The sequence below is a fragment of the Diabrotica undecimpunctata genome, chromosome 5, assembly GCF_040954645.1.
Source record: "Diabrotica undecimpunctata isolate CICGRU chromosome 5, icDiaUnde3, whole genome shotgun sequence".
Classification (NCBI taxonomy): domain Eukaryota; kingdom Metazoa; phylum Arthropoda; class Insecta; order Coleoptera; family Chrysomelidae; genus Diabrotica; species Diabrotica undecimpunctata.
The window spans coordinates 131,134,341-131,149,911 of record NC_092807.1 but is presented as its reverse complement, the minus strand read 5'-3'; the positions used below and the strand labels follow the sequence as shown (position 1 = coordinate 131,149,911).

The 15,571-nt window shown below is 33.1% G+C and overlaps 2 protein-coding genes across 2 annotated transcripts in view; one reads left to right on the top strand and one right to left on the bottom strand.

Moving 5' to 3' along the window:
- LOC140441799 (uncharacterized) overlaps positions 1-15,571 on the top strand; it is a 591,049-nt gene that overhangs the window by 232,254 nt on the left and 343,224 nt on the right. The window lies entirely within an intron of this gene.
- Positions 1,336-2,092, bottom strand: LOC140440785 (uncharacterized). The gene is made up of 2 exons (XM_072531149.1): positions 1,986-2,092; positions 1,336-1,816 (listed from the first exon to the last, which is right to left on the bottom strand). The coding sequence occupies exons 1-2, from the start codon at positions 2,056-2,058 to the stop codon at positions 1,413-1,415; spliced, it is 477 nt and encodes a 158-aa protein (XP_072387250.1). The 5' UTR covers positions 2,059-2,092; the 3' UTR covers positions 1,336-1,412.

Below are 15,571 nucleotides of genomic sequence, written 5' to 3'. Positions count from 1 at the left end.
CTTTTTCGTGATTATATACCCCAAGTATTTGAATTTATCCTTTCCTTTGATTGTTACGTTGTCATCAATCTGTAGATCTTCTATGTCTTCTTCACTTATAGATAGGTACTCTGTTTTCGCGAGGTTAATATCTAGGCCAGTCTTGGTATATTCTTCTTGTCGTTTATTCATCATGTAGCTGAGGTCGTCTTGGTCTTGTGCAATCACTACTTGATCGTCTGCAAAGCTTAACGTATATAGGTATTCGTTCCATACCGGTACTCTCATGCCTTCGCATTTTCTTTTCCATCTAGTCAAGGCTTTCTCTAAGTACATTTTGAATAGGGTTGGAGATGTGGAACAACCCTGTAGGAGCCCTTTTGTTGTGGTGAAGTCTCCTATGATTCTTGTTCCCATTTTAATGGACACTTTATTTTCTTTATACAGAGCTTTTGTAGCCTCTATGAGTGCCATCTGTATTTCTAATTTGTACATTGCCTCCCAGAGTTCTGACCTTGGTACAGAGTCATACGCCTTTCTCAGGTCCACAAATGCGAAATGTATATCTCTATTTTTTGCTTTTTTCTTTTCCAACAGTTGCTCCAGTGTGTATGCATGATCTTCCTGCCGTGAAGCCTGACTGATCCTCCCCGATTTTGCCTTTTATCGCTTACTCTATCTATTTCTCGCAGTATCTTCCCATATAATCTTCCTAATGATGATATTATGTTTATTCCTCTGTAGTTTTCGCATCGTTTTCTATCTTCTTTCTTAAATATAGATGTCATATATTCCTCCGACCATTCCTTTGGGAGTTGTTCTCCATTTATGGCTTTCTGAAATATCCATTGTATCATCCTGTGTAATTTTTTTGATCCGTATTTTATAAGCTCAGGTGGGATGCCTCCAGATCCTAAATTAAAATTCAGGTCTGAAAGGGTTATAGTGGGTTTTTTAAAGAACAATTTTCACTACAAATTTGTTTAATTTTGTATAACTTAACGGTATAACTTTATTGCTATTAGTTTTTATCGTAAAATAAAAATAAAAAGTTAGTAACAAACATTACTAAAAATTTTTGAACAAATTTTTTTTCGCCTTATCATTTTTTTCTGGTCATTTAAAAAAAAAGACATCAGAGTCACGTCATTAAGTATGGTGACTAGGTACGACCGATTTGTTTAAATCACTGACGATCCATGCGATTCCAAGTCAATTACGATTTTTTTCGATGTCTCTGTAATACTAAAGACTAGTAGTTTTTCTTATTCTCACATCGATATGTAAAGACAAATGGAAGCGGGTTTCGTACTATTTATAGAAATAAAAACAAAAAATATTGGTTGTGTACTTTATTCATTATTGACGATGTAGATGTACAGTTTTTACAAAAGAAATTGTGTTAAGCGAGCTTGATTGGTTTACAGTTCATTTTAAGCAGGAGCAGGACAGGAGTTTCCGTTCTTACATTCTTCAACTTGCCAAGAAACACTTAGAATATCGTTAATTTGACATTGTTGTCCGTCAGCATCATTATTGTTGTTCTCTTCAATACCTTCAGCGATTTCGTTGAGATTGTCTATGATACATTGTAGGACATTCCTTCCGTCATTAAGTAAACGATTAATGTAGTTCTTAGTTACAGTAAGTGCAGCCAGTTCAGCCGAGATGTCTACTAGTGCGTCTTCTTGTTTGTCAATAATATCGTCGATTTCGTTTAGCTCTGTTTCCAGTTGACAAATATCAGTAATCGTTTGATTTAAACATGCTTCTTGCTGTACGAGATCATTGTAAATGGTATTTAAAACATCTTGGCAGGCACAAACTTGTTGTTGATCTAAAAATAAACAATATAGTAGAATACTATACATAACTAGCCAAATCATCATATTCTTGGAACAAATTAAATATTTTACTTGCAAACAAGTTTAATTTTAAAAATTTAATATATTTAAGAATGTAGTGCATTCGCCGAGATTCATTGAAAAATATAATAATGCTCTTACTTTTAAGCTGTGTCTGAGATCCGGAAACGTAGGTGAAGATACAAGCAATAAAAACCAAATACAGATACTTCATTTTGTGTGTTTTTGTGGAAGTACTTGGTTGAACTGTAAATGGTCCTTTATTTCAATTGGTATTTATACGAAAAAATTGTTTATATGAATTAAAAATGTATTATTGTTATATATGAAAATGTATTTATATGCATAATATTTGTTTAAGAAAATATCAACAGTAATGCTGTAGACTAAGGGATTAAACATTTTATTGTGTTTAATGCTCTAAATATTTTGAAAATGGAGATCACATTTAATTTGAACCCACAGTAAACATTGTTAATTGTTTCCGGAATCAAATATTTCTTAATGCACAAACATGCTATATTGGTTAGATATTATTTTATATAGAATTGATCTACAAAGATTGTAACCAGAAATACATTTTACATTCACTTTGCTGTTTAGATTTCCAGTGCGGAAATAATTTCAAAGAGAAATCCAAAATAAATGATAATGCTCTTAACATGTAAATGTTTATAATTGGCGGTGGGTGGTAATACTAATTTGATAATTGACTTCTGTGTGCCTTACCTTCTTTTTATGTTGGTTTATTCTTATTGCTGACTTCTTCTTTCAGTATTGGTAACTTTATCTTACTACATTCTATTAATGTATTAGTTACACATGTTTCTTCATTTAGTAAAATCAGGTTGCTTCCTTGATTTTCCCCTTTTGCTGTCTCTTTCGTGACGATTAATGCATATTTACATTGTATTGGGTGCTTATAATCCCAAGCACATCTGGGATCTGCCAAAGACTCTGTTTTTGATGTTTTGTATTCGTCATCATCATTCTGGCTTTATAACCCCGCGTGGGTCCTAGCCTCCTTCTTTCTAGTCGTCCCTATCCATCGCCTTTCTCCACCAAGGAACCTTATCTCCTTATCAAGGAACCTTGTTCTGGGTCTTCCTCTTCTTCTCTGACCAATGGGTCTATCAAGACAAGTTTTTCTATCTGCGTCATTTTGTTCCATCTGTGTTACATGCCTTATCCACCTCAGACGTCCTATCTTGATATGTTTTACGCTTCTGTACGGTTGTTTATCTCTGCGGTAGTATTATTTTCAGTGTTACCCAGGTATACAAATTCGTTCACTGCTTCGATGACGTTTCTATAACAAGTGGTTGTAGAATTTGTGGTTGCGTGCTTATTTTCATATACTTCGTTTTGTTGGTGTTTATTATAAAACCCATTTTTGTAGCTAATTCTGTTAATGCTACATACGCCTCTCGTACTGCGTTTTCCGTTTTCCCAACAATATGGATATCATCAGCATATGCCAGGATTTGCACTGATTTATTATACAGGGTGTTTGGTAGGTCGATGGAAATTTTTTAAGGGGTAATAGGGGACGCCATTTGCAAAATTTTTTGCTAATAATGTATCGCTCAAACTGTTAAGGTTTCCGAAATAAAGTTAAATTTGTCAATATTCGAAAATAAGGCTGCTCGTCTATTTTATTTTAAAAAATAATTATCTAAGTGAGATACTTCCCTGACATACAAAATGCCTTACGTATTACTTGCTCAGATTGCAAAAACCCTTCGTTGAATCTTAATGCATTGTTAAAATAACCTTCATTAATGAAACGGGTAAGAAAGGTAAAACACAACAACGATACATCATGCTTTTTGCAACATTTATTATGCCTTATTAAGTATGTACATAAATTTCAGAAAACAGTCATTGTTGTTCAAAATGAGAGCCACCATTTTATGGAACTGGACCGATTTTATGGCCTGCTAGATTGCCCGATTTAACACCGTGTGACTACCACATCTGGGGCGGATTCAAAGAATTTGTTTATCAAGTTCCAATCCGAACTAGAGCCCATTTAATGGAAAGGATTATCGAAGCAGCTGACATTATAAGGGCAGAACTGAGGTTAAAAGTAACCACATCAGGAATGCGGCATTAGGAATGGTGGTTCTTATTTTGAACAACAATGACTGTTTTTTGAAGTTTATGTACATACTTAATAAGGCATAATAAATGTTGCAAAAAGCATGATATATGGTTGTTGTGTTTTACCTTTCTTACTCGTTTTCATTAATGAAGGTTATTTTAACAATGCATTAAGATTCAACATTTTATATGTCAGGGAAGTATCTCGCTTAGATAATTCTTTTTAAAAATAAAATAGACGAACAGCCTTATTTTCGAATATTGACAAATTTAACTTTATTTTGGAAACCTTAAACGTTTGAGCGATACATTATTAGCAAAAAATTTTGCAAATGGCGTCCCCTATTACCCCTTAAAAAATTTCCATCGACCCACCAAACACCCTGTATATTGAACCAGTGGTTGTGATTTGTGACATACGTATTACTTTTTCCAGAGCCAGATTGAACAGTATACACGAAAGAGTGACTCTCTGTCGCAGCCCGATATTTGTTTTAAAAGGTTCAGACAGTTCCTCCTGAATCCGTATTCTACATTCAACTTTTTCAAGAGTTAGTTTTGCTAAATTTACCAACTGATTTGGTATTCCAAGCTCTTTATTTGCTTTGAACATTTCTCTTCTATTCACAGAATCGTGGGCTGCTTTGTAGTCTATAAATATGTGATGAATATCAGTGCCATATTCCACTGTTTTTTCCAAAATTTGTTTAGGGTTTCTGATGAATTGTCGATTTACCACCTCTGAAACCAGCCTGGTATTTTACTACTATCCGTTCTGCATATGGTACCATACGGTGACATAGTACTGTGGACAATATTTTGTATGCTGCATTTAGCAGCGTAATTCCTCACTGGTTAGAGCATTCAGAGATATCTCCTTTTTGTGTATGGTGCAAAGGATTCCAATATTCCAATCATTGAGGAGGGATTTCTGGGTCCATATTTCTTTTATAAGCTGCTATAATGCCATTATGGTATCATGACCACCTCCTTTATATAGTTCAGCTGGGAGATTATCTATTCCGCGTGATTTGTTTCTGGCTAGCTTTTTAACTGCATCTTTAACTTCAAGAATCGTTGGTGGTTCTGAACGTGGTGGATCTCAGTGTATTGATTGTTTTAAATGTTGTTGTGATGTTGTATTTATTTCCTATCATTTTTAATTTTTCTGAGAAGCATTTTACATATGTTATTATTGTTATCTTTAAATCCTTCTTATGAGGAGGCCTGGATATCAATCATGTGGAATTCCTTCTTTAAAAATTGAAATTGATAGTAATCTTTTCTTAAGATCTTTGTTAGCAGGTTTTTTTCTGAAATATCTTTTTGTTGGAACAGACATTTTGGACCCTAAGGGGTTTGATGATTCCCTTTTTGATGTTTATGTTTTGTTTTGAATAATAATATTCTGTTGGTATGGGTTAGTTTTCTGTAGCCTTTATAGTTTCAGCACATTTTTAAGTTATATTGGTACTACTACAGTAGCCGTCTTCCTAGTCATCGTCTTTTTCTTTCCTAGAGACTTCCTCACATCATTACTTCTTTGAAATAGGTTGTTGGTTCTTATTAGTATTATTACTTTGGGTAAATCTCAAAGCGTTAACTTTCTCCTAAAATTCATCTTTTAGAGAGATTATTTTAATATGTATTTTTTAAATAAATTACACTAAAACATACCATATGGGGAACGATTCAGTTTAGATTTTAGAAGAAAAACAATTTTATCATTTACTATTTCCAAAAATATTAACTAAAGTTTGTGTATAAGTCGTTAAAATAATTTGTAGATCTTATTAATTTTTCTTCGACATTCAGCGGCGTCGGATTGTATTTACTCTGCTTCTGCTAGAGTATATTTTCAAGAAGTCAATACAGGAAATTGCTCAGATTTCTTGCTTCTAGAACTCTAACTACTAAATGTTTGATAAAAGTATTTCGACTCGATATCGGAAATATACCTGAAAAATACTTCAGTAAATAATTCGGTAAGGTAATGGAAAATGTTGCAATGTCCGTAAAACCAACTTTAGAATCTTTCATTTCATATCTTTTATATATGGAGTGCTTTGATATAAGACATTCATTTTACTTATACACCAACAATAAAGTTCAGTGGAATATTGGAATGTTCAGGTGAATTTTGCGTTTCTTAGCCTATAATGGTTATTTACATTGAACTTTACACGTCCTCTCAACTTTCTATTTTTCTTTTTTCGTTTGAATTATCTCCAACTAAATCCAACTCTCTCTTGTTCTGGTTATTCGCCAATTATTATTCTATTTTCTTCTTTTTCCACCAGGTTGATATTCGACTGCCTGCCTGGCTATGAGATTTTGACCTCTCCTTAGTCTATGCCCACTTCCATTTCTTTAATTTAAATGGTATTTGTTATCTTCTCTTGTTTGTTCTTTTCATTAGTTCTTAATTCTATATATTTTCAGGCCTGTATATTTTTAATTTTTTTAGCAATCTATTAACAAATTTTCACAATATTTTTGTGGTTGTCTGTTAATGTTTCCAAGTCTCCTTCTTCCTCCTTCCTGCCAAACGCAGAAGCATTTTCTTAATGCAACTGTTTAATATCTTGTTCTTCTCTTCTCTTCTCTTCTCTTCTCTTCTCTTCTTTCTCTCTTCTCTTCTCTTCTCTTCTCTTCTCTTCTCTTCTCTTCTCTTCTCTTCTCTTCTCTTCTCTTCTCTTCTCTTCTCTTCTCTTCTCTTCTCTTCTCTTCTCTTCTCTTCTCTTCTCTTCTCTTCTCTTCTCTTCTCTTCTCTTCTCTTCTCTTCTCTTCTCTTCTCTTCTCTTCTCTTCTCTTCTCTTCTCTTCTCTTCTCTTCTCTTCTCTTCTCTTCTCTTCTCTTCTCTTCTCTTCTCTTCTCCTTCTCTTCTCTTCTCTTCTCTTCTCTTCTCTTCTCTTCTCTTCTCTTCTCTTCTCTTCTCTTCTCTTCTCTTCTCTTCTCTTCTCTTCTCTTCTCTTCTCTTCTCTTCTCTTCTCTTCTCTTCTCTTCTATTCTCTTCTATTCTCTTCCCTTCCCTTCCCTTCCCTTCCCTTCTCTTCTCTTCTCTTCTCTTCTCTTCTCTTCTCTTCTCTTCTCTTCTCTTCTCTTCTCTTCTCTTCTCTTCTCTTCTCTTCTCTTTCTCTTCTCTTCTCTTCTCTTCTCTTTTCTTTTCTTTTCTTTTCTTTTCTTTTCTTTTCTTTTCTTCACTTCTCTTCTCTTCTCTTCGCTTCGCTTCTCTAGTCTACTCTACTCTACTCTAATCTTTTTCATCTCTTCTACTTCTAAACCTCTTATCTAAACAGGGCATATACCAACAGACTGGCTGCTGTTAACATTTGTAATGATACCGAAAAAAAAAATAAACAATGTAGCTATCATCGCAGTATCATCTAATGAGCCATGTACTAAAAATTTTCTTAAGAATACTGCACTCGAAAATTAACAACAAAATATAAGTACAACTAAGAGAAACACAGGTTGGTTTCAGAAATATCCTTTGAACCAGAGAAGCATTATTCAGTTTGCAGGTCCTGGTTAAAAGATATGTAGGGATATAGAACAACCAGTATATATCGACTTGAAAAGGCCTTTAAAGGGGTCATCCACGAAAAACTGATAGGTGTCTTGTAACAAGTGGGAATTGATAACCATGACCTCCGTATTATCAAAAGTTTGTATTTGCATCTGTGCAAACATAAGAATTGGTTCGAATACGACGAAAGCAGTGAAAATACGACGTGTGAGGCAAGGGTGTATTTTATCGCCTCTACTTTTTAATGTCTACTTCGAATTCATTTTCGAAAAAGCCTTAGGTGAAGATGCAGGAATTAAAATCAACGGGATTAATGTGAACGATCTCAGATACGCAGACGACACGGTACTGATTGCATCAAATGAAAAAGAGTTTCAACGATTTATAAACAGGATGACCAAAACATGTGTTAAATATGGGCTAGAGCTTAATTGTTGCCAGCAAAACAGAGTTACAACCAATGAACATCAGAGCGTATGGAATAGAGTTAGAAAGAATCCACAATATTACCTATTTGGGCGTCAATGTTACCGGTAACTGGGATATAAGAAAGAAATAAAAATACTCATTGAAAAAGCCAGAGCCGCCTCCTAGAAACTAAAGAAAATATTCATTAATAGAGCATTATATTAAACTTTAAAATCAGATTGATATGCTAATGAAAAAACTTGAGGCCTTTGAGATGTAGATTTACTGACAAGTATGGCGGACAAGTTGGTTTGATCGAATAACAAATTAATTAGTTTTAAACCGAATGAAACAGAGCACACAAATAAAAAAAACAATAAAAATTCGAAAAGTACAATATTTTGACCATGTAGCAAGACATCCAGAGGGGCATAACCTACTACACTTCATAATACAAGGCAAGATCGCCGGATAAAGAGGCCCAGGCCGAAAAAGAACATCCTGGCTCGACTCCGAAAGTGGTATCAAAAGACACCCGCTAGTGTGTTTCGAGTTGCCCTAAACAAAGTTATTATTGCCAATATGATCTTTAGAAGAAAAAAGATCTTTATTTTTATTGATTCCCATGTACATATATTCAATTTGGCACTGCATAATCTTAATTAGTATTTCCTCCTCTAGTAATGATAACAGCTGGTTAGCATTATCAGGTAAACGACAAGGCATGGTTTAGATTTTGAAATTATGGGATACTCAAATGACTTTGAATTATGGGTAATCCCAGTTTTATGCTCTACAGTGTATTTTAAGATAGTGCTTTGTTTGTTATAATTTACAGAGAACAAATATGAAATATATGCAGAAGAATTGTGTAGAATATTTTAAGATAGTTTTGACTTTTTAGCTACTACTATTATAATTTATTAACAAAACGGTTTTAAATGAATCCGCTTTACACCAATTACTTTCTATATTCTCAATTTTTTTTATAAAAAAATACAGTACTTAAAGTATTCGTTCTATATTAGATAAAAGATGCTTTAAGCTACGTTGTCGGAGGAAAAAAGAGAAAAACTACGTATTGCCCTGAAATCGCCCTATTCAAACTAAGTTTTGAATGTAATGAAGAGCAGCTTCGAGTACCTTGTTTGATTTTAAACTTGAGTAAAGCCATTCGAGAATTTTTGCTATTGACGTTCAATTACGAATGTTTAATTCAAATAAGAAAATTGCGTTTTCCAGATCGAAAACATAAAAACCATTTGTGTGTTCTTTATTTGAGCAATTACTTCGATAAGAGATGTATTTAGAGGATCTTGGAGCCAAAGAAAAAATACCTTAGCACTCAAGATTGATATGTGTTGTTTGTTTTTTTTTTCAAAATAAATACAAAATATTATTAAATATATATCATACAGTTAAATTTAAATATGTATAACTGATTGTTATAAGGACCTGTCGATTAGAGTGGAAAGTGGTTGGGCATATTTTGCATCCTTCCGACATTAAAATGTTTACCGGTACTATTCGTGAGCTCGTTCCATTAGAGAAGTTGCAGCAAAAATAAATATGACACCCGAAGTGGTACAACTATTATACAGGTCTTCGGGGCTTCGATGGATCGGCTATATAGAATCTTTTTTGCAAAAAACGACAGACCTTTTATATAAACTTTAAAATAAATATTCATACAACATGTGTGATACATAAAGTAACATACAACATTCTTATAGTAAGAGTAACTTTTGCCGAAGTTTTGTCATACTGTGCTGAGGGTTCACCTGTATGACCCTGGTTGGGGTCATTGAGACAAGTTGGAGATAAATTTCAAACAGGGTTGCCTTTTTTTTAGAATCTGATTTCTTTTTTTGGACCATTTATTTTTCTGCTGTATCCTTATCTGTCTTATTCCCACGACTTCACGGGAGTAACATTATAACTGTGCCAGTGCTATAATCCCTACAAGTTCGTAAGCCTTCTAGACCATCGCTTATACAAAACTGTTTCCCTTGTCCATACATCCCACGGGCCCGATGGTGTTACTTAAAAACCTCCGAATTCGGGAAAGCGGTACAAATTTCACAGTTAAATGTTGTATCGTATCGTGAGTGTAGCTCTCAAGTTTAATCAACAAATCTACAGATAATAACGTAACTGCAACCCGTATGCCTTCTCAGTTCATCGGGTGTTTATTTGGATATAACATTTTTCACACCTGTCCTGTTGTCCTATATATTTATAGGATGTTAGTAATTAGCAATAAAAACACGACGTATCGTAGATGAGAACTTCCCCATGCAGTCTGTCCTACTCAGTTTTGAGCTTCCTCCTAGGGTTATTAAATATAAACCAATTTTCCCATATTAAATATACATTATTTAGAACCCATATTATGCATCTGGAGACATTATAAAATCGGCCAATTTTTTTATCGTATACAGAGATAAGCAATTCTAAAAATAACTTTAACTGATAAGGCCGCACCTTTAAAAACATAAGATTAAGATTATTTTTACATGTTTTATGGGATAAATATTTGTTGATTGAAAGGTGTATTTAAACAAATAACTTAAAATAACTGTAGAAAGTGCTCTATTTTAAAAAGATATTGAAAACTTTTTAGTAAATAAAAGTATTAAGTTTTACCTTCTCAATTTCGGAAATCTTTATATTTTTCTTTATGTGTCTCGCATCCCTCTTTCCTCTTTCTATCTACCTTTCTTTAGTTTTTAACATCATCTCAGTTATATGTACTGCGCGTTCTGTTCTGACTTTGACAGCTGGTAAAGGTATTTTCGTTTGATCCTAAGATTTTCGTGAATGAAGACGAACCCGAGTTATATAAAGAGAAAGACGAATGAGCCATTTTTGTGTAATTTCCAGGAATTCTCGGGAGCAGTAATTGACTATTGTCATGGCAGGGAGCGTGGTTTTTTTGAAAAATGTTTATTATAATGTTTACTTTATAACAATAATTGTTAATAGCTAGTTTTATTATGAATATAGAGATTTCTTAATTAAATTAAACACTAAACTGCATTCATCTTACGTATTACCAATTGGTAACAGAAGCACTTGAAAGCCAAACAGAGTCGTACTGATGTGTATCACATGATTTTTAAAAATATTTACTTTTGAAACTATTAGTGTAAGAATTTCTTGAAATTTAATCATTAAATCACAATTAAACTAAACTTTAAAAAATAAAACGACCAGTAAATGACAACAATAACTATAACATTGTTCTGAAGCTATTTTCTTGTGGCATTTTAAATTAATTACTATGGGAATAAGCCACAATTAAAGGTTAAAATACGTTTATTGACGTTTCAATTTCCACTTCGGAAATCGTTCTCAAAATACAAACATTAGTAAAATTACTAATGTTTGTATTTTGAGAACGATTTCCAAAGTGGAAATTCGTTTCACGTTTCACAAATTAGAATTATTTAAAACGTAGTGCTACCTCCAGATTCTAAGACTATCGTGGATCTCGCACACTTCAAACAAGAGTGTTCTCAGAATGTTGGACACTTAACTGTCAGTTGCTGAACATCATAAAGAGAAGAAAAATAAGAAAAACAGGGAAAAGTGGAAGGAAAAAGATGGATAGCGCGTAATAAGCTATCTTAACTACGCAAATGAAAGATTGGATATATGTATTAACATTTTATCATGAATTTTGCGTTCCTCTTCGCTACGATGAAAATATTTTACTTTAGAAAATCAAAAACATTGCATGTATAAACTTATAAAAGTATGAAGTAAGCACTTTAAATCTTTAACAACTTTACCGTATCGATTAAAATAAGTTTTAAGAGCTTTCAGCTCAAATATGGCAACAAAAAGTTAAGGTACTTACCGGAACTTTCATAAAAATTGTTAAGAAATTTTTTTATGCGGACAACTTCGTTCAAATTTAAGATGTTTAAGATATACTGAAATATTACATGAGACGGCCTTCAGAAGAGCTTTATATAGAAAATGATGCCTGCAAAAATAAACCATATGTTTTTTTACTTTCAACGATATTCTAATATTAAGTACTTACTAAATAATTATAGAAAATACAACTATGCGATTGCATACTTTGATGTTGCCAAATGCTTTGCATTTGTTTAAACGTTTTTGTTTTCCTATTCCTTTTCTAGTATATTGTTGTAGTTTAGACAGCCTGTACAGTAGAGCGTCGATTATCTGAACTAATTGGGGTACATAGGTGTTTGGAAAATCGGTTTTTTCGGATAATAGAGTTGTATTGATATAGCCGTACATAGTTATCCACGAGTGAATGAAGCCATATTTACATACCTGCATATGTATTGTCATTATATTTAATGACAAATAGGAATTAAATAAAAAAAGTGCATTTGGAACAAAACATATTTTAGGTACAATATTGATAAAAATTGTAGATTACTAACACTTAAAAAAATCTTCAGTTCTCGCTGCCGAAACAAGTATACCCGTTTACGAGCGGCTATGTCACATAGTTTAAACCATTCCATAAAAATTGTACTATCTAACCAAGTACTCTTTTGCTAAGTGGAAACAAATCGTTTGCATCGCAAACATTAATATGTTTAAAACAACCTAGTTTCTTTAGTTTTGTCAATAACAAGCGTGGGCAATCAGTGGCTACCAGTCGCATTAGCACAATCTAAGACAGTGATACGATCCTTGCTTATTTTAGATCCAGGTGCTGCTAATTCTCCACGTGACACAAGACGCAAGAGTTTTTCATGGCAAAGCTTTCCCAATTGACCCCAGTTTCGTCAGCATTTTAATCGTTTTAGAGGGTGTCATTTTCTTTCTAATACCATGTCTCGACCTAAATCGTTTTAACCAACGTGTGCTCGTTTGAAAATTTGACAGCTCTCCGGATTTTTCGTTGAATTAAATTCCAGCTCCTTGGAAATCCTTTCTGAGTAAACCACTTATACACAGCATCATCTAAATCCATGTTTGAGGTAAGTTTTCTTGTTTTTTTTTTTGATCCGTCAAATGATTTGGGGCATAAAGTTACTTATGCTCGTCTTTTGTCGGGAGCTGGGGTTCGGATAAGCGGTCGTTCGCTAACAAAGATTATGTGGATTTTTCTTCTGACCCTACTCAGCCATTTTCTAATTATCACTCTGACAAGCAGTCCAGCCGAGAAAATTGTCTAGAAGTGTCTTTAGTGTCTCATTGCAAGAAAATATTCTAATTTGAGTCACAATAAATAACAAATATCTATAAAATTCTTCTTGTAGCGTTAAAAATGCAAAATGTTTTGGTATTTATGCCAGTTATAACATTATAAACAAAAAAATATTGCCCTTAATGTGCTTAAAGCACTTACACTAACGTATTGCAACATCGCTTAAACTTTGGAAATATTTTCCAAAATCACGGAATCGATGGTGGACTTGCGGAATTCGAAAGAATGAAATTTTAATTTATGAAAGATTTCGCGTCGTACCACTAAAATTTCAAACAATTTATTGGAAAAAGTATAAAAGCTTGGTGGCTTTCGAAGATAGAATACCAATATCGGTTTTAAAACGAGTTAAAATACATAAAAAATAAAGAAATATTTGAATTATGCTCCATTACAATATCTACTAATGTTTTTACTAATCTTCTCGTACCTCTGTTCAGACTACTTCATTTTTGCCAATTTTTCTGTTGGATTTGATTTTTATTTTATGTTTTTATTAATACTTAAGTCAAAGGTATGGTATCGTTCATCAAACACTGTATATATAAATCAGTTGTAATAACTGTAGGCAGACATACAAGTGCCCCTCCAAAGCTTTTAAGAAGTTCATCAAAATAATCTGTTATAAAACGCAAAAAGCCTAGGGACCGCCCTCGTACAGAGAAGTCTCGACAGAGAAATATTAAAACGTGACAAAACCTCACTTAAAATGTATCTTCGAGAACTACAAGTCATCAAAAAGTTTCGGTAGTCGTTCGTCAAGGATTAGGGTACATTCAACATGAAATTCTCAAAGTTCCAGCATTTAATATCCCTTCTCCATGCACACCAATATACGGCTTTTGTTGGAAGATATTACAATTCGACCTCTGCTCCATTTATTCCGACGATATTTCGTGACTCATCCGTTCTCACTTTTCCTATTCACGAGCATTTTCTTTGCGCGTTTTAACTTTCATTCATGATTAATTATATTCTTGTTTTTAACCCTCATATTTATTATAATTAACACCAGCAGCTGTATTTCTTATGAACTGAAAGGCCGATACGCCTGTCTTAATGGTTCTTCGTGCTATATTCGGGACCAGGAATTTATTATTTCACAGTTATTAAGGTAAACGTTAAAATTTGCAAAATATTAATTAATTTAAAGAATTGAACAGGAATATAGTTCAGTTAAATTTCACCCAATATGAATTTGATCTTTTTCTTTTGTTGTTCATTCGTTGGTTTCATTTGATTTATTGATTTCTGTTTATTTTAAATAGTAATAGATAATTGAGCAAAGTAATCTGGCATTTTAAAGGTAAACGAAAAAGAAATTTTTTATGAGATTTTTATGATAAGAGATGAAAAAAATACCCAAAAAGGGTAGTTTAATTGTAATAGAAGACCTCAACATCCAGATTAGAAAAGAGGATTTTTTACAACAAATAGCAGGAAAGCATTCAGTACACAAACTGACGAATGAAAATGACCTAATATCATTTTCAGTTACCTCTGTTTCGAGATTATTATATTATCGTTTCGAATACGTATAAGTGTATGTACTTCAAAGTTCTATTTTCGATATAAATTACGTTTGAGATTAAAGTGTTTAATTTCCAATGCACACTTGCAGGGTTCTATCTTAATTTAGTTGAGAGCGATTTTACATAATCACTCTTAAAATTTTATTGGTTTTGGTCTGTAATTTAACGAAAGTGTAAAATATTTTCCCAGGGAACAGATATTTTAATCAAAATTACACGTCCCCTTCCCAAAAATCAATTAGCTTTAAGATAACTAGGAATAAAAAGAAATAATACAACTTTTCTTGGTTCAGTCCGTTTTAGTCTCCCGAGCAATATGAATTCAGACGTGTATATGTAGTTCAGATATGATCGAGAAACTCACATATTTTGTGATTAGTCGAAACTTGACCATTCTCCGTTTTTAATTAATTGTACCTAATATTAAGAGATCCTTTTTTTTCGAATATTTATGTAGTGCCACTAGTAATTCATGTCATTGACCATCTCTTTTTGTCAATGCCGAGGTCAACCGCCTTTTTTTTTTTAAATCCGTATACTAATTTTTTGAAACCAAATTCAGATTTATGCTTTAATCTGTGCCTTCTACAGACAAGGCAAAACAGACGTTGATAAAGATGATATTAGAGACATGGGGAAATTAAAATTGCATTCCACAACATATCTCCCCAACTAAGCAAAAATCCTTAGCGAATTGGTTTCTAGTACTCATAAAAATTCCCCATGTCTCTAATATCATCTTTATCAACGTCTGTTTTGCCTTGTAATTCTTAGAAGGCACAGATTAAAGCATAAATCTGAATTTGGTTTCGAAAAATTAGTTTACGGATTTATTACCAGATGTCGCTATTTGCGTCCATACGAAGCCATGTTAGAGTTGCTTCCCAAGACAGGAAAGATTTATTTTCACGTTCAGAGCGTCTGTGAATAACCGCCTCTGATGATCCCTTTTAGG

Bases quoted from the DNA above. Each gene is read 5' to 3' on its own strand.
- LOC140440785 (XM_072531149.1), bottom strand. From the start codon at position 2,058: ATGAAGTATCTGTATTTGGTTTTTATTGCTTGTATCTTCACCTACGTT. The intron at 1,817-1,985 runs GTAAGAGCATTA...GTTTATTTTTAG, and splicing joins ATCTCAGACACAGCTTAAAA to ATCAACAACAAGTTTGTGCC.